General features: G+C 38.0%; 1 protein-coding gene across 1 annotated transcript; it reads right to left on the minus strand.

The window, feature by feature from the left end:
• Window positions 1–1,623: 1,623 nt before the first annotated feature.
• Window positions 1,624–25,059, minus strand: MSL3 (MSL complex subunit 3). Its single transcript, XM_030952636.1, has 13 exons — window positions 24,832–25,059; window positions 22,913–22,995; window positions 22,254–22,349; window positions 21,601–21,701; window positions 20,608–20,699; window positions 19,774–19,896; window positions 19,175–19,335; window positions 17,143–17,301; window positions 16,228–16,490; window positions 15,745–15,854; window positions 15,457–15,556; window positions 14,943–15,027; window positions 1,624–5,689 (listed from the first exon to the last, which is right to left on the minus strand). The coding sequence occupies exons 1-13, from the start codon at window positions 24,928–24,930 to the stop codon at window positions 5,590–5,592; spliced, it is 1,572 nt and encodes a 523-aa protein (XP_030808496.1). The 5' UTR covers window positions 24,931–25,059; the 3' UTR covers window positions 1,624–5,589.

Below are 25,059 nucleotides of genomic sequence, written 5' to 3' on the forward strand. Positions count from 1 at the left end.
GTACAGATGTGATGCTTATACCTCAGAATGAATCAGAAACACATAAATGGTTAAGCAATGTATGTGCTCAGACTTGCTTAGTCTGAGTCAGAACCCTTCTTCTCTCCATGAACTTCATGAGCATGGAGAGACATTCCACAACTTTCTAGACTAATAGAAAAAAATACAAGCAAGGAAAGAAGGGAGTAAATAAAGAAAATACTTGAGAGATATTTTTGTTTCAAGGACTTTAAAGATTATTAACTTAATTATCAGATTGGCAATTATTAATAACTTATAATTAAAGACTAAAAAATTTTTAATAAATTGAACATCTACTTGACATTATTAGAAGCCAACCTGAACACTACCACTGTAATGGAAGTGTTGTTGCTCATTTTGCCAGGAACTAAACACTTTTATCTCTACATTTCTTGCTACATAAACACACTTTGTCTTCTGGCATCACACCGAAATATCCCTAAGAACATATTTGTATGATTCAGTGCTTTAGTACCTGGGTTGCTTCCCCCAGAATTAGATCAAATACCTCATATTGGTTAAGAAAGTAATTTTTAATAATAACTTCCCACCATTTCTAGAAACAAAATGGCAGAGAAATTACTCCATTCCATGGAATGCATTATTAAAGGTCAGTATTAGTGAGGGAATTTATCAATTTGCATCTGAGCTTTGTTCGTTCTCTTCACACTGTTGCCCAGCTCACACAACCTAAGCAACCACTCCCAACTGACAAGACAGCAGGAACAATGTGCACTTCATTTTCCCCCTAATTTTTTTAAGACAGACTTCTTTTCATCTTTGAGCACAAGTTTATACTGCACTGATTTTATTCAGCTTGCTATAATCTTTACCCTTAATGCAAAAAAGTCATCTGCTATGTGCGTTAGATGGGGAAAATACATTATGCATGCAACAGAGAGAATGCACTGAGTTAGATCTTAGTAAGCATCTACATCTGCCACTCAGTCATTGCTGATAACATTTTCCTGAAGCCATATATATTCCAAACTTTGGTTTAGGAGTTGGGGGGGGGGGAGTGTTGTCACTGAAGTAAAAACCACCAAAAACTGAGACAGAAATACTGAAGTGTTTCTACCTCTGATTCTAGCAGTGTAGTACCTGTATTCACTAATTTCATACAGAAAAAGCATGCAGCTATACAAAAAGCAGAAAATCCTTCCAAATTCATTGTTTCATAAGCAAGTGAAAAAGTTGACTATGTAAACACATCAAGGTTGTACTGATTATGGTCAAAGGAACAAAAAATGAACATACCATCTAGAACTGTTGTTCCTGGGAACCTTGAGACACTGAGATGCATTAGTGTATAAAACAGAACAGGTATCTCGACTTGTTAATGTGATTAAGTGCCATCACAAAGATTCTACAGTACACAGGACAAAAACACAACACATTTAGCCAAAGCATGCTTGTGCTGTGGCTATTTGGCATTTTATCCTTGAATTTAGACTAGCCTTTGTGTGCTCTGAAGTGCAATCTTGCTTTCTGCCTCTGTTATTGGTCAAGAAGTTGAAAGTGATCAAACATGCAACAGCCCAAAGTTAAGACAAGGCTCTCTGTCCAAGAGCTGTCAGCATTGTGCTTTCCTACAGCCAGCTACCACAGTAAAGGCTTGACTTGAGACTTCGTGAAGGATAATAAATGTTCCTTCCTTCCCCTTGCCTTCAGCAGCTTATTTCCACCCCAGTATACATATTTTTGGAAGATGTGCTAAAGATGGCAGTGGAGAAAACGTGTAATTTTCACAAAATGAAGGATTTAATATACACATATACATTTTAACTCCAATAACAATCTCCCCGGCATTCTTCCCAAATGTGTTAACATTTTTGATGATATAAACATGAAAAGCAGTAACAGCTTTTTATTTCCTCCTTGACTGCAAACATCTCTCTCAGCATAATCCAGAGCAAGGTTATCCTACACTAGTGTTTGACAAATTCCTATCAAACATTCCTGATGTAAGGAGTGACTACACATTTGCTGTTAGCCCACACCAAGTGCCAAGGGAAACCCTAACAAGTGCAAAAGCTTTCAGAATGGGACATGGAACATATTCTTAATTAGCACTTGATCACATTTACATTTGTCATCTCAGTTGAAAAGGACCCCCATGAAAGCCTGAGCTTTAAAATAGGAGCTTGAAAAACACAATAGCAAAATGAAAGGCAACATGGCAATTCTAGACAGTGCACTTGAAAGAACAGTATTTTTTTTCTGATTTTCTCCCTGAAGGATGATAGGTACAGAATCAAGCTTAAAATCAGGAATAAAACAGAAGAATATTAAAGTTATATTTTGTTTATTCTTCTTTGGTAAACTTTACTGTCTACGTAAAGCACTTAACATAAGGTCAGTTTCATGGTCCTGTGGCACTACATAAAGTTCCTCAGGCACTTTCCTGTGCCAAGTCAGAGCAGGTACTGAAATGAGTCCTACAAGTGCAGCCCAAGCACCTTGGGCATGCAGCTGGCAGCTCTCTTGCCACTCATCAGCTGCACCACCTGCTTCTAAACCTAGGCTGCAACTGTTCTCCTCTGCCTTTTCCCAAGAACAGTCATATCCAAAACCCCACACCCACTATGGGAGCATCCCACTCTTGAAGGGAAGTGCAGGACTCACCTCCAGCATAGAGACTTACCAGTGTAAGTATGAACTGTAATTACAGTGGGATAATTCCCTGAAACACACAAACAAAACTACCTTCCCTTGGAAACAGAGCACCTGTGCCTTGGACAAACAGGTATGTTGGTACGATGTATCACTGCTCATTAACCTGCTTCCTCAGCTCAGCTCCTCTGCTGCAGGGGACTGTCTCTGAAGTCTGCTGGCAGACTTGCTCCTCTGAAGGCTCCTGTAGCCTGCTTCAGTCAGGCTTTCATATTCCTCCAGCTAGTCCACACCATTGTGACTCACTGAGGTTAGAAAACACAGTATGACTAACTCTACAAAGAGCAACTAAATAATGACAAATAGTTAAGTGCATCTTTCATCACCACAGATGGATGTGGATCTCATCAAGTATCTAATCAGTCAAGGACACTGAAAGAGTTCCTCCAGATTCACACTGGCTGTGTAGCTACATTATTAAGCTTCCTGAGATCAAGAACCCTTGAACATTACATTCCAAGTGAATTTGGGGCCCACTCTGCTAAGTCCCTATATATTTGAAGACTAGTAAGAACTGTCCCTCTTGAGCATTCTGTTCCAAGTTTTTGAAAGTGACTCCCACTGCTGCAGCTTAAAAAAAAAAATTAAAAAACAGGTATTAAAATTTTGAATGCCATAAATGAAGAGTGACAGTAAAGAGGGATGTGAAAGTTGCACATTACTATAATTGAATTTATAAAACTAAACTTTTAAAATTCAAACATATATTCAAATATGAAAGTTACATCAATTAGAAGTGTCAGGAAGCACAAAGAGGTACAACTTTGGAGAAAAGCTTTTGGATTTATGAGAGGAAGATAATTTGTAATATTATATCCAACAGCAGCCTCAAGAGAATTTTATGAAATATTCTGTTCACAAAGACTACACTATAACTGGACCATCAGAATTTTTCCCCCCCTCACATCTTTTGAGCATCTCCACAAGGCAATACCAACAGTACTCCTGACCCCTTGATGCAGAAATTTTCATTTCAACAGTTAAATACAGTCACACAACAGGACTCAGTTTGTAATGTGTCTTATACTCACAGGTGCAAAAAATGGAACAAAACCAGATCTGTCCTATTATACATGAGCATTCTTAAAATAGAAAGGATTAATTTTGAAGTTTCAGGCAGCATTCCTAGACTAATCTTGTGTTAGACAGTTTGTATTTTTTTGAACTGTCTTTTAGAGAAACAGCATTTAAACCTACAATGAAACATGTTGGCAAAGTTTTGATGTACGTGGATTCTGCTAGGGATTCAAAACTTCTGTCATTTGAGAATGACGAAAGCTTACAAATATGGGGTCTTCTTGCTACAAGAGAAACATGTTTAAAAAAGAGTAGTGCTGCTAAATGGCAATTTTTAGAATTAACAATCATCAAATCTGCATGCGTCCATGCCACTGGTTTAACAACTGAGCTGAGCAGACTCTTCATAGAAGGTTTTTTTTTAAAAAAGAGAACCTAAATTACAAAAACCCACGTAATCCTAATCTTTTGAGTACATAAGCTTGAGCACACCACAGAACTCTGAAAAGTGACAATTAATATCAACAGCAGATTTTACATTTCTTTTGGCCTCAGCCCAAGCTTGCCATTTATGTGTGAAAGATGATGCCCTCAAATTACTAGTTTTACAAATGTGAGGAAACTTGAGCTCTGCATTATAGGTGGAAGTTTTCTGAACCAAGAACGACTACAGAGTGATTAATGCAGTCTGTAACCCAGAGTCCTGTTTTCTCTCAGTGCTTTTAAAATCTGTGTCTATCTTGATACAGTCAAGGATTTTGAAGGCCAGTGTTCTATGTCCTGCACGTGGTTTCCGCAACAAGAATTATGTTTCAATTAATTTCTACTGAATGTGTTGTCACATTTGTAGGAACTCAGTTCTCACTGAACTGCTATTTCCAGAGCCAAAGTGTCTAAAAAAGTCTAAAGAGACATCCTTCAAGTCTGCAGAAGAACATCCAATGATACAGAAAGGGCTCCTCTCCATATGTTGTCAGTGCTCCCACCTCTCATTATACGCACACTTAGCACCCTCAAAAATACTAATTGAGCACGAACAAGATGTTTTAGACAGTCAAAATCACACATCCACACAGCAGCCACTGTGAACTTTATTAAGAAAATAAATGTTTGCCAATTAAACTGCAATGACTTCACTGACTTTCCCATTCACTTGTAGAAAATGAGTTCTTTCATAACGGCTCTGGAAATCATTTATTGCCAGGTAAATGCCGAATCCCTGGCTGTGTCTGGTCTGCTCAGAACCCTGCCAGCTTTACCATGAAAGGTCTATATACACCTCTGCAAAATGCAAAGTCAGCAACACATCTTTCATTCAAGCAACAAAGTCATTTTTTGAGGCAGATGTCACACTAGCCAAATAGCAAAGCCACCTTTACATTAAGCAATCCTTTCTATCATGACAGTTCCACAGATGAAATGTAATTTTTGAGGAAAACAATCCATAAGATACCAGTCACAAATTCTCTTCATGTAACTGTTTAGTCAAGTCTTATTTCTCAGGCAGGAGAGGCTGAGCTACAATGAAACACAGCATGGTGATTTATCTTCATGAGAATGTCCTGTTGCCAATGCATCTGCTTTTGCCTCCTTTGCTTTTTATTACTCTGTGTAGTCCTGTGCAGTAAAGTCAGAACAAGGCTTCTTTATTCATCTGGAGTCAGATTTATAGCCAACCCTCTAAGTGACTCACACCACTGTTTATACACATCTGTGAAAAGTAGTTCTCCATTCCTAAGTAATGCAACCATCATAAAGATATTTTTCAATGTCTTCAATTCCAGAAGTTGTTTTAATTCCTTTCTCATCTTGTAGCCATGTAGCAGAATAGCATTGTCATGGGCTATGTATAGTAGGATTTAATCCTTATTAATAGCTTCAGTAGATGGCCCGAGGATTTTTAGTACTGTAGTAGGCTTCACATGCAGCTACATAAGCAGATTCTGGGAAGAAATCATCATGGTATTCTGCTAAAAACCTGAGAAGAAAGCACACCAAAAAAAAGAACAGAATATGAAACATTTAAGAGAAAAGCTTTTTTCAATTTGATTTTTAAGCTCAGCAAAAACACAGCCTGGGAATTAAGAATTATTACTCTTTGAAATTTGGCATACAAAGGATTTGCCCTATTTTTTACAAGTTTCGCATAGTGAGAAACAGCCTTCCTCGAGCATTCTGAAATCCAACAAGCATTTTAAAAAATTCCTCAAGCTCAATAAGAAAACAAAAAAAATCTGGAAGTTAAAGCTATACTCAGAAAAAGAATTCAAATAACTAGGACAGAAGGAAAAAAAAGAGATCTTTCTGCAACTTCTGTAAGTTACCTGCTTAGCACACTACTTTCATTTTTGCCCAAACCAGTATTTTCAGTTATCACTTTGTCAGTATCTTATACAAATAGCCAGGAGCCATTAAGTCAAACTATAACTTTTAAGGCAAGTAAAGCTATGATTTTTCATATGTTTCATGTGCCTTCATCTTTCTGATTTAAATATGGGTTTCAACGACAAAACACATCCTTTGCAAATTCAGTTCCTTAATTTCATATTTCTGCAAGATTGTCTGCAAATACTATTCAAACCATCAAGCACCCAATATTTTATAATGCTTTCCTGCTCTGCTAACACACAACTTTTTCTTTGGTTTAGGTCTGAAAATGAAAATAAACAGTGTTGCTACAAACACCAATAACAAACAGCTAAAATGACTATAAGCTCTCTGCTCCTTCCTTTGATTTCAAAGACACTGGGTACATAAATGGGGGCAAAAGGGCAAAATGGTTATTAAACTCATGATTACATTCAAGCTGTACTTCACAAAAAAACCCACAGACCTACAAAATACCTGGATATTAAAGATCAGCATCAATAAACATGGCAAAATGCTCACTACATGTTTTAAGAGTAGGAAGCAAAAGAAACAACAGAAAACAATGTCATTTACAGAATCTGTGTTCTTTCAAGAAACAGTGGCTGGGGTGATGACTTCACTATTGGAAGCTGAAAATATCAGTTCTGCATAGCCAATACTTTGGACATAGAAAGTCCAAATTAAAAAAAATGTTCATGTGAATGGCATAAAAACTACAGGCCTTCTCCAACCTCAATAAATGCTGCACCGCCTGAACTAGGCATGTTCTTCGATCCAAAGAGAGCCAAAGCATCAAAGAATACTGGCAAGATCCTCTAAATAAAGTGCTTAAATTTAATAAGAAATATATTTATTGCTCAGAGCTCATAGAAAATGGTGACAGTACAAAACTACAGATAAATGAAAAAGGGTTGATTTTTCCCCAATACTTTCAAGTGCTAAATAAGTGCTAAACTGGAGGAATAACTACATCCTACTAATTCTAGAAAAAGCAGTGACAAATAGAAACTCTTTTAAAAGAAATCAATCCTATATGGTGTCGCTGTTAATTTAGAAGGCACATTGTCAACTTCTTCCATACTTCCTTATTTCACAGCAGCTCTATAATTAACAGTATAGAGAGGGACCTAAATGGTTTCTGATGTAAAATGTTTCAAACCACTAAAAAAGAACACTCAAATTATAGCAATTTAGAAGCTAATAAAATACCCAAGTCATCAACTGCTATGACCTCTGACTTTAGTTAGCTACAAATCACTTTCTAGGATGAGGGGTTGGTATGAAGCAAGTGTGGAAAAGCCTAAAACTTAACCAACTTGAACCTAACTTTGAATGTACTTAGACTGTATACAGTTAAGATGAGCAACAAGTGGTATTTGATTAATAATTCTTCATTAACACACATTAATGACTCTAAGACATTAAAAAAAAACACAGGGGCTGATGAAAATCTTACTATCTTTGGATAACATTCAGTAAAACACAGTACTAAGAGCTAGATCATACAAGAGAACATGTTTTAAAAGAACCTTCAGAAGGCATTTGGGTAGCTGACAGTTCCCAGAATTTTAACAGCAAGTAATGGGAAACAGGTTCACTTTCTCTTACAAATTTCCTGACTTTTGCTTAAATCATCAGTGATACATGCCAGTTTGGTGCATGCTAGAGTGACAGCTGGTACAGATGAGAAATTTTAGCTGAGGTGGTGGGCCACAGCTACACCTCAAAAAAAAGGCACACAGTCAAACATACATCTCCCTGTTCTTCATGTAAGAGTTGTGAAAAGCAAAATACCCCAGAGCTAGCAAACACAAATTATTTTCTGCAGAGAAGTAAACTACTGAAGGAACACAGTCAGCCTCTGTCCCACCCCCTTCTATACCTGCATACAAAGAGATGGGGCCCTTCTGAAGCTGCTTTCTATTCAAAAGGCATCAGAGTGCAGAACGCTGGCACAGAAATATTAGGAGTCTCCTAAGACTTTTGCCTATCAGATATTTCACTATGGCTTTGCTCTTGGACAAGCTAAAACAGCACCAAGATCAATTACACTGCTACCTGAAAGTCATGAGCCAAGATTTGAAGACGGAGGGAGCTGTAATTAGCAGACAGAGCCAATGTTCAGCAATAGATCAGAAAGCATATTGCTATTGAGCTATTCAGAAATTGTTTCATTCTTAACTTACAAATCTGATCCATTCAGTCACCTGTTGCATTATTGCCTTTTTCATTTTTATACTTTTTACAGAGTTCATATGCATACATCTATAAAGCAAGACTGCTGATGAGCAACCAAGTTCTGGGATGCACAGTCCATATTGATTTGACACTGCGTGCATTTTTCATAATGAATGTTCTTAAAAACAAACTCATGCTTTATACTCATGCTTAGAGAACAGAGGTAACATGGCACAACGCAGTTATTTTCCTCCCTACCACAGGTTCCTAGAAAGGCAACACTTCAGAAAGTTCTAGAGGGGATGGAGACAAGGGAAAAAGATGTGGGCAACTTAGGAATTCTTCAAGCTATGTTCTGATCTTCAAGTGTGGGTGTTTTTAAGCAAGCAATAGCCTCACAAATACACTACCATCTGACTGACTTATACAGGTAGATCTACCAAAAAGAAGAACTGAATCACTATCCACATTAGAAGGCCATTTGACACATGTCATGAACGTATCTCAAAAAGAGTCACTGAATTAGTATGAGTTTTAAGAGCATACTCTGGTGGGCCTTGCCTTGACACCACCAACAAAATTTATTACTGGAAGTCTCTGAATGAAGAAAAAAAACTTTTAAATGTCAGCTACCATCACATGAATAAATTTAGGGACAGCCCAGAAAGTGTGAAAATGACAAAGAAAACCTTAGTTTTTAGAAAGATATCCTCAGCCATTAAGGTATAAGAAGACAGAGTCCAAAGGAAAAGTTCCCAAGAAGGTGACCTTACAAACTTCTCCAACAGAATTTTAAAAGGTAAGCAGATGCTTTGATGAGATCAGTGACCTGTTTGAAAGGCTACTGTAATGATCTATCTAAATTTGCTAGAAGACCTATTATGAGTCCTAACTCTGTGAGTCACCTCATCAAAAGAAATGTCATTTGCAGATTAAGAAGTTACCCCATCTCTGACACTACTACTCAAATGCAGGATTTGAAAACTAAAAGGCTTTAGGTTCATGAAGAAATGTATATGCCACCATCTGACCCTCACCCCTCCCCAATTTGTAGGCCTGTCTCCATCTGGAAAGCAGTTCAGATGACTAAGTCCATCATAACCCCATTGCAGTCAACAGAAGAAGTGAATTGAGGTTTCAGATGTTTGTTCTAATAACCAATGGCTCAAGAACCATGCTAAAGGAGTAAACTGGAGTTTAAACTGGATTCCTGTCACTCACTGATATATAGAAACTGAGATAACATTCCTTGGCCTTTTAAGAGGAAGTGTGGAGAACTCTGAAGATACCAAGCTACCATCATAACATTTCCAAGAATCAGATTGAGTAAGTGAGAATTTAATTTTCCCAAAGACCTTTTGGGAAAACAGTCCTAAAAGAGCTCAATACAGGAGTCCTTGGTTTGTCTTGAGGATGAAGACCCTGTGACCAGGCCAGCACAGGTCCCTAGAGCTGCTTTCTAAAAAAGCTACCATAACACATTTAAAGTACTTGGGGCAACCTCTAAATGTAGATACATGATCCAAATCTCAGCTATTGACTAGCAATATGCTCATTCAAATTCCCAGGCACCTGATGATTGGAAAGCAGAAGGAAGAGAAGCAAACCACATGGAGAGTTTCATTAACAGTTTTTGGCAATGTAACAAAACCTTAGTTGAGGGCAATAAGCACCAATGAGCACATTCTGCAGACCAAGCAGCCAACAAAGCCCACTGAAAGTAAGAACCTGCACAATATCAGGTACTCACTAAGAAGCATTCTACCTGAAGGTGCCAAAAGTTTGAGCGGGCCCCTTGTTACCCAACTGTGCCAGGAGAATTCCTTCAGTTCAAAGTGTTTCAAAACTTGGAAAAAAATGTTGCTTTACATGTTTGTGCACTCTAAACCCAGGTCCCCATTTATACTCAGAAACTTGATTTTCTCACATTTAGGTTCCAAGTCCATGAAGTTTTCTATTGTGTCATAACCAAGTAACTGGTTAATTAAAAAAACTGAGAGGAAAAAGCCCAGTATAATTCAACAACATTAATCAGTTAAGAATACAATATAAGAAACACTGGCACAATTGCATTCTTTTCCATCTTTCAGAATGTGATTTTTAATTACTTGCCCTTTTGCAACTGAAACCACAATGACTCACAATGAACAGGAACTCTATCACAAAGCAACTTGGCCTAACTAAAGATGTCTTCTAATCCATTCACCATTTGCAATGATTAATTTTTTCATTCTCAGACACAAATAACCTCTCATAATTGTACATTAGCACAGACTAGTGGTGATGATTCACCACTGCAGTTATATATAATAAAATTACTACACTCAAAATGTGCTGTCAGCACCAGAGATCTATTTCTTAAGGTTACATGAAACAACTTGTCATCTTTGTATATACACATTTTATTATTACAGTCCTCTGATTTGGCTTCCTTCTCAGAAAAATTCATCAGTATCAAAATATTTTCCTACCCATGGAGCAGAGTGGCACAATAGATACAAGCAGATTTTAGAGCATCAGTGGGGGAAAAAAAAAATTTAAGCTTAAAGGAAATACTGAGTTTGAAATACCTGTGGGTTTTTAACAAAACTAAAATATTTGACTATTAGCTCTCCATAATCTGAACTAATACATTGGCCTCATCTAAAAAGAAAACTTACTAGAAATTTTAGAAGCAATATTTTAGAAATATTTCATCACTTATTTATTCTTCTGTATTTCATCAAAGTCAAAATATCTGTCTAAACAGTTCCACTACATATATATATATATATATATATATATATATATATATATATATATATATATATAATATACCACTTCAAATGACATTCTCTGAAATTACCTCAGTGAAGACGGGTCTTGCTCTTGTAAAAACAGACATACTGTATCCTCCTCCTAACTCTTAAGCAGCTCCTATTGGTTAACAGACTTGGGAGGGAGCCTCTGATTCCAAAATGGTTTTCCAAGCCAAGGCTGTGTGCAAGTTAATGGAAACAGCAAAACAGAAACAGGCACCTTCCTGCCAGTCATTTCTCATCACTGAGGCAACCTTTGGAGGCATGTTAGGCACCTTACAATGTCAGGGAATTGTAAAATAGAGCATTTGCAGCATTTTATTTCAAAAGCAGCTGAAATAATGGAATTAGTTTAAAGCTAATACTTCCTCTTACTCTAAAGCTATTAACAGGCAAGGAGATTTAATCAGGGGTGTTTCACTAGTCCAATTACCAGTTAGCACCAGTAAGCACCAGCTAAAGCATTAGCTCCCACTGCTCGGTCCTAAAGACTAAATGTGCACTAAGTGACAGTCACTGAAACCAACTAGTGAGTCTATTTAGACTGCAAGTACTATGAATTATTTCAGAAGTAAATAATTTAAGATTCAGAGTTTTGTACTTAATTTGAGAATCTGATTTTATTCTACAAATTCTATTATTAAGAAATCAACTTTCCTGTTCTCCATGAAGAAATTTTCATTTTGCACACTTGTAGAAAGCTGGACTAAACACAGAGGGTAGAGTTTCTACTTAACAAGAAAGTAAAAAAGACGCATTTCATACATTCCTTAAAAATATCTGTTGTCTGGGAAATTGAGAAAAATCTTGTCTAAGCAGCAGTCTGAGGGCATGACTGGAAAACATTATCCATGTAGCATCACAACGCTAATTTAATGCATCTATCATGGACTAAGCAAACTCAAGACAACAAATGCCCAGAAAAAGAATTACATTACATAAGTGTCAGTTTCTCAGTCCACAGGAGATTTATAGTATAAATGGTAAACTATAAATTTTAGCCACAAAATCGTAATTCAAAATTATATCAGTATCTATGCAAGAACTAAATCAGTTGTGTACTGCATGAAAGTTTTATTTAAGAATACATAAACTACTAATGCTTGGACTACTCTACTAGACATCAAAGAAGATTCAGGAGTAGTTTAATTAATGCAAGCACACCCATCAATCTTTTGCCTTCTATTAGAGAAATAAAGAAAAGGAGAGTACTTCAGCTTCTCACTCAAGAGCAGTTCACTAAAAAAAACCCAAAAATAATTAAGCAGTCCTAAGTAAACTGGGTGCTATTACCTAATGCATACAGATGTTGTAGGGAAGACCTTACTGTTCAAAAGTTAAGCCAGAACAGAACTGATATAAAATATTTATAATAATCATCCATTAATCCTTTAATTCCCAAAAAAGGAAACGACAGAATGTGAAAATTGAAGAACTAGTACTGATGCCTAAAGATTTTTAGCTTTTTGTATCTTTCATGTATTTGTAGCTTTGTAGATTGCTAAAGCATGGGTGTAGTTTCTAGCAATTTTCCTACCTTTCTTCCCTACATTTAGAAACTATAAGCTAACCTTATAGTGTTTAGTCTTACTCCAAGAACAAAACCAACTACACAGACATTCTGTTTTCCAACCAGAACCTGGACCAGACATAAAAGTGGGGCAAAAGAAACCTCTGCCTTCAGTGGGGCAGGACCCCAGGGATTATTATCTAACCAATTAACCTTTTAATTGGACAGTATATGGTACATATACTACTTGACTGACTTAATAAAAATTGTGGAATTACTATACCACTTGTGATTTTTGCCATATTGTCTATCTGAAAGCTTTCAAGTAAAGATTTGCTTTTGTATTCACTCTAACATTGTTGGGAACATCTATGCTATTTTCCAGGCATCAGTACAAGATGTCACCTCAAACTCAAGTTTTCTTGTGATTAGAAACAGATAATGCAGAACTATTTCTGTGACAAAAATCAAGCATGAACAATTGTCTAGAAAATAATTGTTTGACCACTTTCAATGACAAGCAGCATGAGACATAAATACCCAAATGAAAAACTTTTCACAGCCCCATGTGAATACATGTTGAGAAAAAAGTATCTAATAATTTGTACTGGATTCTGCTGCCCAGTAGCATAGCTGACAAGGAAAGTAGACTAAGGAAAGTATTTATTACAAAGCTACCTAAGATCAAATGCTTCCTACAGCAGTAACTGTAACTTTGAAGCTTCCTTGACACTGTCAAAAAAGAAAGTGCTTGGAAAAAACAGCTTTCAAATATTTTGCTGTAACAGATACGTGATATCCACATTATGCTTGCCTTGTAGGGCTCATTTTGGTTTTGTTGTAGCCTGGCCTCAAGGACTGAAGCACACCTCTGGTTAAGTGTTTTCTGAAAGGAGCGCAGGTTGTGTATTTGGAGGGCTCTCCACCATGACACAAAGCACAGGAAGGGGGAACTACTGAGAGATTTGTTCTATCTCCCCTAAAAATGCTGATGTGGAAACATGATTTTTAGTTATATTTATAGACGACTACACATTTCAATGGAAAAGTAAAACACATACAGATACTATCACTAGAAATTTCAGTTCCCTTAAGCAACCCTTTCCCAATAAGCAACCTTTATTTTATGGGGTGTAGGGGACATGTTTCTCATTTCATCTATTCTAATCCAATAAAGCTTATCCACAGAATGGATATGAAAACATGGTTATTAAAGACACTAAAGAATAGAGATCTGCTCTACCAACACAGAAGAATCTGAACAGTCAAAAGTCTGATAAAAACTGATCTGATCCACAGTGACTTAAGCTCCCTGCTTAAATATTCACTTCAAGCAAAAACAGTCTTCCAACAATGAGCTCTAGTTATGTCCTGTTTAATTTAAAGGTATTTTGAATGCCAACAAAAATCTGACAAAAGAGATGCAAAATGGAATCAGTTAAACTTGACAACTAACTGCTCTCAGAGAAAAATTGTGTATTGTAGAAACTTTCACATTGGAAACATCTCCAATTTTCAGTAAGCAATTAAAGTAAAAGAATTTTAAATTTTTCATCTCCCTGATATCTAATGCAAGTGGTTTTTTATGCTGGTGTAATACTATGTTACCTTTCCCTAAGTGGCTACTGAAGTCACTGACCAAATTTACGTTACAATTTCCATATCTGTTCCATTACCATCTACAACACCTTCTCCTGAAGGTTTCCTTGGTAATTTTGTTTTCCAGTACTGACTGCACACAACACAGTGCCAACACTAGATATCTAACCACATCCTCAATGTCATGCAGAAATACTAATTACACTACCTGATAAACCAATCTGATCATGGTGCAAGTATGACCTTACTGAGTCCAGTGGTGGAGCTAGTGTGGTCAGACAGAGTTGTGTATCCCTACAAACAACTGTGCTACATTACAGAGAAACCTTTCTGTTCAAAGCTCAGTTAAGACAGACATTTCTTTTAAGAAACCATCATAATTAAAAACACGTTTTAAAGAACAAGTTTCTCCTCCTGCTAATATTGATAAAAAATACCAATGCAGACTCTGCATTTCTTCATAAAACATGCTACTTAACCAAGTCAGACTTGTCATTCCATACATATCAACAAACTTTCACACTTCAGTTCTATATCAATGTGTTTATCAAAATTCAAAGTAGAAAATTCTGGTTCCCTTCAAGTGGAATTAAAAAATAAGAAAATCTTATATTCATCTTTACTCAAATTGCTATTGTTAAAATGGTATACTAATTTTATCCTAATCTTGTAGTTGTAGAAAATGAGTATCTTATCTTAAACCCCCTTTACCATTGCAGGACATTTAGATCTATGTAACAATAGAAACACTGCTGTGGTACAGTGTGTCATATTACCTCAGAAACATCTCGAAGTGTTTTACTAAAGCCTTTAGGTTTTTGTCAGGAAAGCACATCTTCCCCAGTATTTCTGGTAGTTTTACTGTGAATAAAAGAAATAATGTTTATACCTCTTCTTGTACATGCAACTTTAAATTACTTTTATCCACTACGTAGAAAAGAATATAAAAGTTTCTTCTCAGCACAGACCCCACTTTTCCTCGCAAGCTACTTTTGATCTTTCAAAGCCTTACTAAATAGAAACATGCTGAGAAGGTGAATGTTGCTGGGTTTAATGATGTTTGATAGTGTACTGGAACTAACACTGCTTTGCCTTTCTTAAATGAAGGCTTACAAAGCCAATGAAAGATAACCAAATCTATGAATAGCCTAAAAGTTCCAAATAGATTAAAATGTACATTCCTGCAAGAATAAAATAAATTTAATAAAGGAAACAGAAAAATCACAGATATCAGGACTGGAAAAAAAATAAAGCAACTTTGATTGAGCAGAGAATTTTGCATTAGTTTACCAAACATCCTCAGCAAATGTTGAGATCCATAGATATATGAGGGAGGTGGTGGCTGATCACTTGGTGGATAATTCTCTGGCATCAATTTCCAGGACAAAACCTATATATAAAACACGAAAATACTGGTTATGAAAACTTTATAACATCATAAATAATTTAGTCTGTACAGAACTTCAAATTCAAAGCTGAAGTAAATAATACCAACAAAATCTTTTCTTACATAGCCCTACTCTGAGGTCCACAAAACATTTAATCATTAAATCTAGGAGAGTAATATCAAAATGCTACCTCATTCAATTCGTTGTTTCTTCTACCTTCAAAGCCAGTAAACACCGTGCTCCCTTCTTTGCTAGGAGTCAAAGTTATAGGTGAAGACGACCCGCTATGGACAGGGGTTTCTTCAAAACAAAAGGAAAAACAAAACAAAAGAAGTAAGAAAAATTTTACTACTTGGAGCTATAAGCCATTAAATGCATCTAAGGCATGCTGCTAAAATGTTTGAAGTCTTAAAAACACTGAAATTCAATAAAGGTTACCCTAAAACAGACTCTCAGAAAAGCAGCTCATTGCATTCTGTGGAAAAATATACCAAAGTACTGACAATATTGCCTTGTATTTCTCTCTTTGGTAATAAGGCTTCATAGCTAAAGAATTGATACATAAAGTTAACTACTTCAATTTCTTTCACTGAGTTTACAGCCCATTCAGCACTAAAAGAAGAACACAACTTTATGCTTTGTTTAGGCCCACAGCGTAAAAAGAAAAGCCTACTTTTTTCCAGGTGCAGGAAGAGCTTTGGCATGGACGCGGGGGTGTCGAGGTGCCTCCGTTTGGGCTGCGGGGATGCGCTGCTCTCCGATAGCCTGTCACAGTTGGAGCTGTGGCGCGTCGAACGCCTCAGAGACTGCAGGATTTCAGGCTCAGCTTTCCTCCTTTTCGGCGTGGCTGGCTCCCCTGTGGTGGGCTGGCTGTCAGTTGACTGAGGCGTGGGAGGATTCAGCAGAGGAGGGCTTGGGGAAAGTTCCTCCTGATTTCTAGGAAATTATGGCAGGTTTACAGAATTGAAGAGGTCAGGGCTCTAGACACAAAAGAAATTCTTCTAGTTTCACAGATCTTATTTGTAGCTATGGTATTTTCTGAAAAATCCTTTCTTTAGGATTTTTCCTCCTGAGAAGCTGAGAGGCCTCAGGAACAAAATGTAAACAACGATTATCTGCAGCTGTGGAATGCAACAGGTGCATCTGTGATTGGTCTCATGCAGTTGTTTCTAATTAATGGCCAATCACAGTCAGCCGGCTCGGACTCTCTGTCTGAGACACAAGCTTTTGTTATCATTCTTTCTTTTTCTATTATTAGCTAGCCTTCTGATAAAATCCTTTCTTCTATTCTTTTAGTATAGTTTTAATGTAATATATATCATAAAATAATAAACCAAGCCTTCTGAAACATGGAGTCAGGTCCTTGTCTCTTCCCTCATCCCAAGACCCCTGCGAACACTGTCATGCTTATTGAACACTTTTATTCAGGTACAACAGTTTCCTCCCAATAACTACTAAAGTGATGAGCTCTTCTATTAAATTCTATTTTCCAGAAGTATACTTATCTTCAAATTAGTTAAAAACCATGAATACCACATTCTCCTACATTTTGAGATAAGGCATATTAAACTTCTTATATCTAACCTACCTGTTGGTATTTGTTGAGTTTTCTTTGATGGGAAGAAAGAATTTTGATGAAGTCACCTTCTTAAATTGAGCTTGTTCATAAGGATAGAGCAAAATTAAGGGAAGTGTGAAGTCAAAGGTTATTCTCAGCCCATCCACCATCTCTTTACATAGCTCGACACTAGAGGGGAAAAAAATATTAATTTCTAAGTTGCATGGCACTATTTTTCAGCATAATTGCACAAAATTGCTCTTTAATACAGTCCATTAACATCATAACTACAATATGCTGATTCAATCACTAAGTCATGATAAGCAAATAAAAACACACTTTAAAAAGAAGGTGATTGCTCTTGTTAACTTCAGAAATACAAGTTCTTTTAATAGGTCTGCTTCATAACCTCAAACAAAATCAGACAGCTGTTGTATTATACTATTCACTAAACTAATAAAATCTACTGTGGAGTAAATCAAGTTAGATGTTTTTCAGGTAAACATTCTTTTGGTTTTCCAAGTTCACTACACTGAAAAAGAAGCACCTGCCAGAACAAGTACAAAACACACTGAATCTCTGTCTAAAAGGCAAAAGCAGAATTTGACCTATAGCCACTAAGCTGCAGTTAAGGCTGTGCTCAAGAGATATCCAGTGAACCAACAAAACGAGATAGATTTGCATGGGAGAGCAGTTTCCGGTGATCTGCACTGCTAATCAGAGCACTACATTTGGAGGCTACCGAGAATTTCAGTTTCAGGTCTGTGTGAAAGACTTACAAAGTTAGATATGAGTACATGAGCTATTACAAGAGCCAAAAACACAGACTGCAGCACACCTGTGACACCTCTCACCTTTGTGAAGGTCCTCCCCTCTCATGTTTCAAGTGCACACATGTGTACAGTAAAAGAATTTGATTCTGCCAAAATGATCCGTGTTTGAAATTCCAAACTTCCAATATTTCGTATCACCTACCAAAACTGCTACACATGAATTGGGTCAGGGGACCATCATGTGCAGAAATTCTATAAATCCAAGAAGGTCAATAACCTTCAGTGCTAGAGCAGTAAGGGAAATACAATGACGATGCCAGCTGAATCTCTCCTACTTAATGATCACTGAAACTATACCCAATTTTTTAAGTAAAGCACTGTTTTTATTGAGGAAGTGGCTTGAACATAAACCTGTAAAAATCATAATGTGTGTAAAACCTTCTGTTCATATTTCTGATATTTTATCTAACCTTTTGTTTGGGAGATTATACTACAAAGAAGGAAAAGTGTCATTCTGTCAAAGAATGAATGACACCAACATAAAAATAGCATAATTACACACCATTGAAATAGAACACTAACACAAGTCAGGATTTCTCGTTGATAAAATAACAAGATTTTACCCCATTGTACTTAGATAGAAGCAGTCTCATCTAATATCAAAAATCTTTAACTTAAGAGAAAAAATCCCCAAAATAATCAAAAACCACCACACTGCAAACATGCATGGTTAATGCATTTGTAACATGGTAGAATAACACACAGCTCAGCTGAGAAAACAGACTAGAACACGAACTTCAACAAATCACGATTTGTATTACCACAGTTCCCCTACACGCTGACTCTAGGATTTAAGAGCATATGTCAATTTAAAACAAACAACTTGCACTTGGAAATCTCTATAAGTGTTTGTATTAAATTTTTATCCTTTTTAAAATGTGAACCTATTCAAGTTTCTCTAAGTAGGCTATTCTTATATTAGATATTAAATTCTCCACATTGACAACCGCAACACATTCTTCAAAGCAGATCTCAATATCTGTAAGAATTTACATGATAAAACAGAATATTGATACTTTTGCATAATGACTTTTCAGAGTACAGGGACTCTCTCACTGGTAAACAAATTATCAGTGTTACTCTGCTATAGTTAGCTGTCAAATACTTTGAGCCCTGTAAACAGATATACACAATGGTATAAGCTCACAGAAGAGAACAGCCATAAAACACAACACAGAATGCAAGGTCATTCTTCTTGTAACAACAGCAGTGGATGAAAGATTACTCACTTCTTCTCTGGTGGCACATAATGAAGATTCATATTAGCATGTGGAGCCATCTGATGGTGCCGAGACCTTTCATTGGCTGAAAAAGCAGCATTAATTGCAAAGTGTTTTACATATGACTCCAAGATGGTTATTATATTTGTCTGGCAAGGAAGCTTCACTAGCTGAAAAAGAAAAAAAATTAATGTCTTATAAAAACAGTAAGTTGTAATGTACCAACTAATTCAGTAAACATCTAGTGCATAAAGCAAATCCACGACTATAATTTCAACCCTTAAACTGCATTTTTTATCAACATCAGGAGAAGCAAGAAACATGGTCAGATTAACAAGGCTGCTGCATTTCCAGCTTTCAAAAGCAATCTGCATTCTAAAGCACAATCAGGAACCAAAACAGTACACTGCTAAATATGACAAACTGGTGTTATAGCTATAGAGAACTCTACTCCCTACACTCTTTGTATTCTTCCTTGCCCTGTCTGAACTCAACATGAAGCTAGAAAGGTGAAGTTAAAAACCTCCAGGAGCTGTAAAAACAAAAACTACTTTTGACACCCTCCTCACACCCCTATGCACATTAGAGCCCCAACTTTTATTTTATACCCTTTTTCTTCTATTAATATAGTAGCAGTCTTCCTCAAGCTTCTTTTTCAAGACTTCAGGAATTTCTATGCTTATTGCTCTTTCTTCCATGTCCCTTTTTGTATGAGCGTCTTGTTCTTCTTTCTACAACAGATCCGTGAAAGAAAACAATATTTGGTTGTGAAACAATAACTTCAATAGTAAGGATACAAGTGGATAATAGCCTTAAACTATTTAACAATACTGCTCTTCAAAATATCTGCAAATTCATTTTTTAAACTTTTTTTTTTAATTTAACGTTCTCTTAAGTATTTAACTAAAAAAAAAAACAGAAATTTGTTAGGTGTTGCTGCTTCAGATCACCCACACTGTAGCAGTAAAAATCTACACATCTTCAGACCAACTGTTTACTGTAGAAAAAGAAATGTTCCTTTTTCTTGAAAACAGTCTTCTCTACATTTTAACTTAAGACATGCCTGTCTCACGGTAAAATACAAGACAAACATCCTGCTGCTATCAGGGTTTGTCCAACCTGCATAGACAAGCAAATTTTTACAGCACCCACAAAAGTGGGAAATCTAGTCTGCTACATTTTCTCCACATAAGCCTTTTGTGTAGAATGAGAGGAAAAGATACAAATGTGTATTTTTAGCACTATATCATACAGTTCTGTAAGTAAATGACATTGTATAATTTTCAAAATCACAATCACAGTAAACACCAGGAATAAGAAAATTATGCTTTTAATTCCAGCTAAATTACCAGTTGTGGCCTATATTTCATCTACTTCAATTTTCCCAGAGTTTCAAGTGCAGATGTTTAAATTCTATTAACTTAATGAACACACAAAAATACCATTTCTGTCCTCTCATCTATGTCACTTTCTTCACTCTTTATTTCTTCATCTGTTCCTTCATCACTGTCATCAGAAGAAGAACTACTTATAGCTGCATAAAAGAGATTTCATATATTTATTATTACATTACAGAGCTTATGACAAATCAGTTTGAGGCCTCAATGCAAAAAAAACCCTCAAAAAACAAAAAACCCAACCCACTAAAAAACCACAATTATCTTGTTATATTTAATGAGGATGAGTAATTCTAATTGAATTAAACATGCATTATTTACAGCCCACTACAAATATTTTAAACATGTAAGATGAGTTAATAGGAAGTATTCTTGCCTCCTCTCTAACTGAAAAACACTAAGTTTTAAAAGCTCCCTACATTCCTGAGCACCCACATTTTCATTGGACTTGAGTTCTGCACAGGGGATTAACATATTAATCATTCAATCAAAAGGCATGAATCTGTGCAGCAGCAGTTCCCAGAACATCAGCTAAGTGCCAGCCAGTGTTCCTGCTGGCTTTCTAGTCACAAAGGAAAATGCAGGAAATTAAAAATCTGGCTTGAAAGTGAAATCAGCCAGTCAGCTGACAAGAAACAGACCTTTGTGTGAGGTAGACTGGGGAAAAAATAATCTTATTGCCCTCAAAAATACACAAACACTAGCAGGGAAATGTTGTGTTTCCGAACATCAAACAAAGAAATCTGAGGGGTTCTCACACCTATTAATACTACACTAAAGAAAACAGCATTGAGCTCTGAAATCACTGATTAAAACAGTTGAGTAGAAGAGATGCAAGGAGAAGCCTCTGGACTACAAGAAGAAAACAGATATTCCAACTTAACAGATGCTTAGCATGAAACATAGTTCCCACTCTTCATATGACTGCCTTTGAATATTTCAGATAGGGCCATGATACTCTCATGGCAACTGACACCATGCACTTATCCCCCAGATCAAGGCATCCCACCAGTCACCAAAGGAGGAAAACAAACTCACAGTTTTCGCTACTCTCATCATTTTCTTCAGCAGGAAGGCTTTTTAACACAGAGTCAACACCAGGCAACCTGCAGCGTCTCTTCTTTCTTCCCTTTCTTCTCCTACAGAACATAAAATGATTCACTGACATTTGGGTATTATTATTTCATTTGTTTATCCTAACTAATTTGATTATGTGCAAATGCACAGGAAACCTATGCTTGAGTTATTTTCATTAATTAAAGCTGAAATTATTTGGACAATGCTTATTTGAGAGTGGATACCCCAATGTCTGTACATTACCTCACATTCATGTTCTCAAGCAGATCCTCTAGCCATGGCCAACCAATATTAGATTATTGCCTTTGACTCAAAAATACTTCAGGTTTTCCTGAAGTACATTTCTTTGGGAAGATGCAGATCCAATACACAGGCATTTCACAGCAATAGCTAAGAATAACACAGCTATTGAGTTGTTAGTCTTTTAGAGTGTTAGTAACAATCCACAGGTCTCTAGCTTAGAGTAGCTCTCCAGAATGCACTGACTGCATTATGCATAGTTCTACCACCTACAGCATGAGCTGAGATGCCAAGCTCAGTTGTAGACACCTGGATATATTTGTCTGAACCTGAAAATTAATCTCATTTATTTTAAGGCCAAAAGGATTCCTTACATGCGAGCTACAGCCTTCCGTGCCAATTTACGCTGTAATCTGCGGTTTTCGTCTGTATCCCGAAGAACATGATCTTCAGCTGCCCATCTATCCCAGCTAAGGACAGGTCAAAAGAAAGTAAAGAATGACTATGAATATATGCCACTCAAGATTACCAATGAATTAATATACTTTAAGTCTACAAAGGACTCGTTTAATGTCATTCAGAAGCGACATCTGCATCACAAGGTTTGCACTCTTCTCTGTTGACGTGGCTTCAGCTCTCACGTTGCCATCTAAAATCTGTCAAGCCTTGACTTAGCCCAAAACAGCATTTCTAGCACTGACACATACTATCAATTGCAGTCAAGACATTGCACTCATGTACTGATAATCAAACAATCCAGAGCTAGATTTAACAAAGCATAAACCTTTTGTTAATGGAAATTTAGGTGCCATAAGTAGATGCCACAGACAGATACCCCATAAGGTTTAAACTCATGTCTATCAAATAGATTCACTAAAATTTATGGATACAGACCAATGTGAACATTAAAGGCATCCACAAAAACAAAAATACTCCTGCAAACATTGGTCCTTTGATATTCTATGCAAAGCCTGTCTTTGCAGAATAAAAGAGAAAAAATGGAAGAACTAAAACCACACGTATAGGTTCTTACCTTCTGTTCCAACCATTAAAATGGATCAGATATTCTGGAATCTTTCTGCCTTTCTCATCTTTTCCAACAACAATATCAACAATCTGAAACAAATATTGAAGGGTACATACTAAAAGGCTTGAGAGAAAGTTTATGCACAAAGAAAGAAAGAAAAGAAAATTAAATAGACTTGATATTTTGCCAGTTAATATTGACATGAACAGAAGATATGGATTATACTAAATTATCAGAAAACCTAGCTTTCTTGTTGACTGCTCTTAACATTGCAGACTGCTCACTATCTTTGTCCTATCCTCAAAGGTTCCATGCTTTCAAGACAGACAAAGGGAGATGTCAAACAGCGCAGTAGCACAGTACGGATATGCAGATTTGGGCTACTTACATTTTCTCCCCAGTGCTGTCTGCTCAAGTGCCCTAAGCAGGAAACACAGCTCTCTATACATAAACCTCAGAAATACTGTTCTGTTGAACACGACAGTCTCTCAGCCACAAAACATTAAGAGGCTTTGGAAATAACCCTTGTTTTCTTCCATTTTCACAAATGTGCAATAGCCAGTCTGAAAGGGCCTGCACCTCAGAAGAAAAAGATATGGTGCCTACACTTGAGTAGCTTTCAATAGATCATTATCAGTACTTAGGCCACAGTGATGTTTTAATTTGGGTGTCCACAATTTAAGAACTATTGATGGATTCACAGACAATTATGCTGTTTACAGTACTTAACGGTAAAGAAGAAGAGGTACAATGCATTTTTGTACTCAGGTTATAGGTTTATAGGGATTGCAACTACAGCTCCCAGGTTGTTAGGACATTGGAGTAAATGTACAAACAAAAGGTCAGCCCAAAATATTAGAGGACAGTGGCATTCCTAAACAAAGATGTTTGAGAAACACGGATAAGCACAACTCGTAAACCTGCAGCAAAAAGTACTAATTTCATCAAAAATCCAGTTACAACACTTCCCTTTTTATCCTTCTCTATAACAAAAAACCACCCAGAACTCTGTTTCTAAGTCAGACATAGATGATTTAGGATTGAAAAATAACCATGTGTACCACTGATACCTAAAAACAACACTATTTACATAAAGCTCCGTCATTACTCTCACTACTCTTATGGTTAGGCCCTAACTGAGGCAGTCACCTCTTACTGCAACACCTACGGCCCACCGCGCACTGCTCACTCTCCTATTTCCGTATACTCTTCACCAGCGGTACCACTTATACCGTTCTGAAACGCAGAGGGGCGGGCAGTAAGCGTGGGAAAGCGTGACAGGAAATAAATCCAGCTACACTACAAAACTGCAGGGGTGGCAGTAAGACTTCAGAATTACTTTGCAGGTGTTCAGCCGGGAGCGGAAGGCGGGAAGCGCGGCCGGCACTCCCAGGGCGGCTCGGGGCCCCGCTGTCTACCTGCCGCGGCAGGCAGGCCCCATCGCCTCTGCTCCGGGCGCGGCCAAGGCCCAGAGGCTCCCAAACAGCTGCTACGCGCACCCCCCGCCCCCGGGGCTCTCGTGGCGCGGGGAGAGAGCTGAGCCCCACCGGGGCACCGGCCTGAGCCGCCCGCAGGAAAGCAATAACGGAGAGAGGCCAGGCCCGGCGGGGACGGCACCGCCTCGCTTCGTCTCCCTGTCCCGTGGCGGCCCCCGCACCGCGGCCTCCCCGCCTGCTCCCCCCTCCCCGGGCCGGCGCCCGTTTCCGCAACAAGTGCAGCTGTCGGCGGAGCCGCCTCCCCGGCCGGGCCCAGAGCCGCTTCCCGCGCCGCCTCCCGCCCGGGGGCGCGCCCAGCGCCCGGCGGGAGCGGTAACGGGAGAGCAGGAGCCGTAACGGGAGCGGGCGGGCCGCGCGCCGGCCCCGCCCCGCGCCCTCCCGCCCGGGGAGACGCGGGAGGGGGAGGCAGGAGCGCGCGCGGCCGGTCACCTTGGCATCATAGAGCACTTTGGCTTTGGTGGGGTCGGGCTCGAAGCAGAGAACTCTCTCCCCCCGGTGGAACTTAAATTTCATTCCCCGCGAGGTCATTTGTTCATCATGGCGCAAGGGAGAGGGCCCCCGCCCGCTCCCGCGGGGAGGCGCCGCGGACGGCCCGGCCCCGCCCCGCCCCCCGGCTCCTCGGGCGGGGGGCGGGCGGCCGGGACGGAGCGGGGATGC

Source organism: Camarhynchus parvulus, chromosome 1 (genome assembly GCF_901933205.1).
Source record: "Camarhynchus parvulus chromosome 1, STF_HiC, whole genome shotgun sequence".
Lineage (NCBI taxonomy): Eukaryota > Metazoa > Chordata > Aves > Passeriformes > Thraupidae > Camarhynchus > Camarhynchus parvulus.

Coding starts and splice junctions, on each gene's coding strand:
- MSL3 (XM_030952636.1), bottom strand. CDS start 24,930: ATGACCTCGCGGGGAATGAAATTTAAGTTCCACCGGGGGGAGAGAGTT. Junction 22,996..24,831: donor AAGTGCTCTATGATGCCAAG/GTGACCGGCCGC, acceptor TATTTGTTTCAG/ATTGTTGATATTGTTGTTGG. Junction 19,897..20,607: donor TAGATGAGAGGACAGAAATG/GTATTTTTGTGT, acceptor GATCTGTTGTAG/AAAGAAGAACAAGACGCTCA.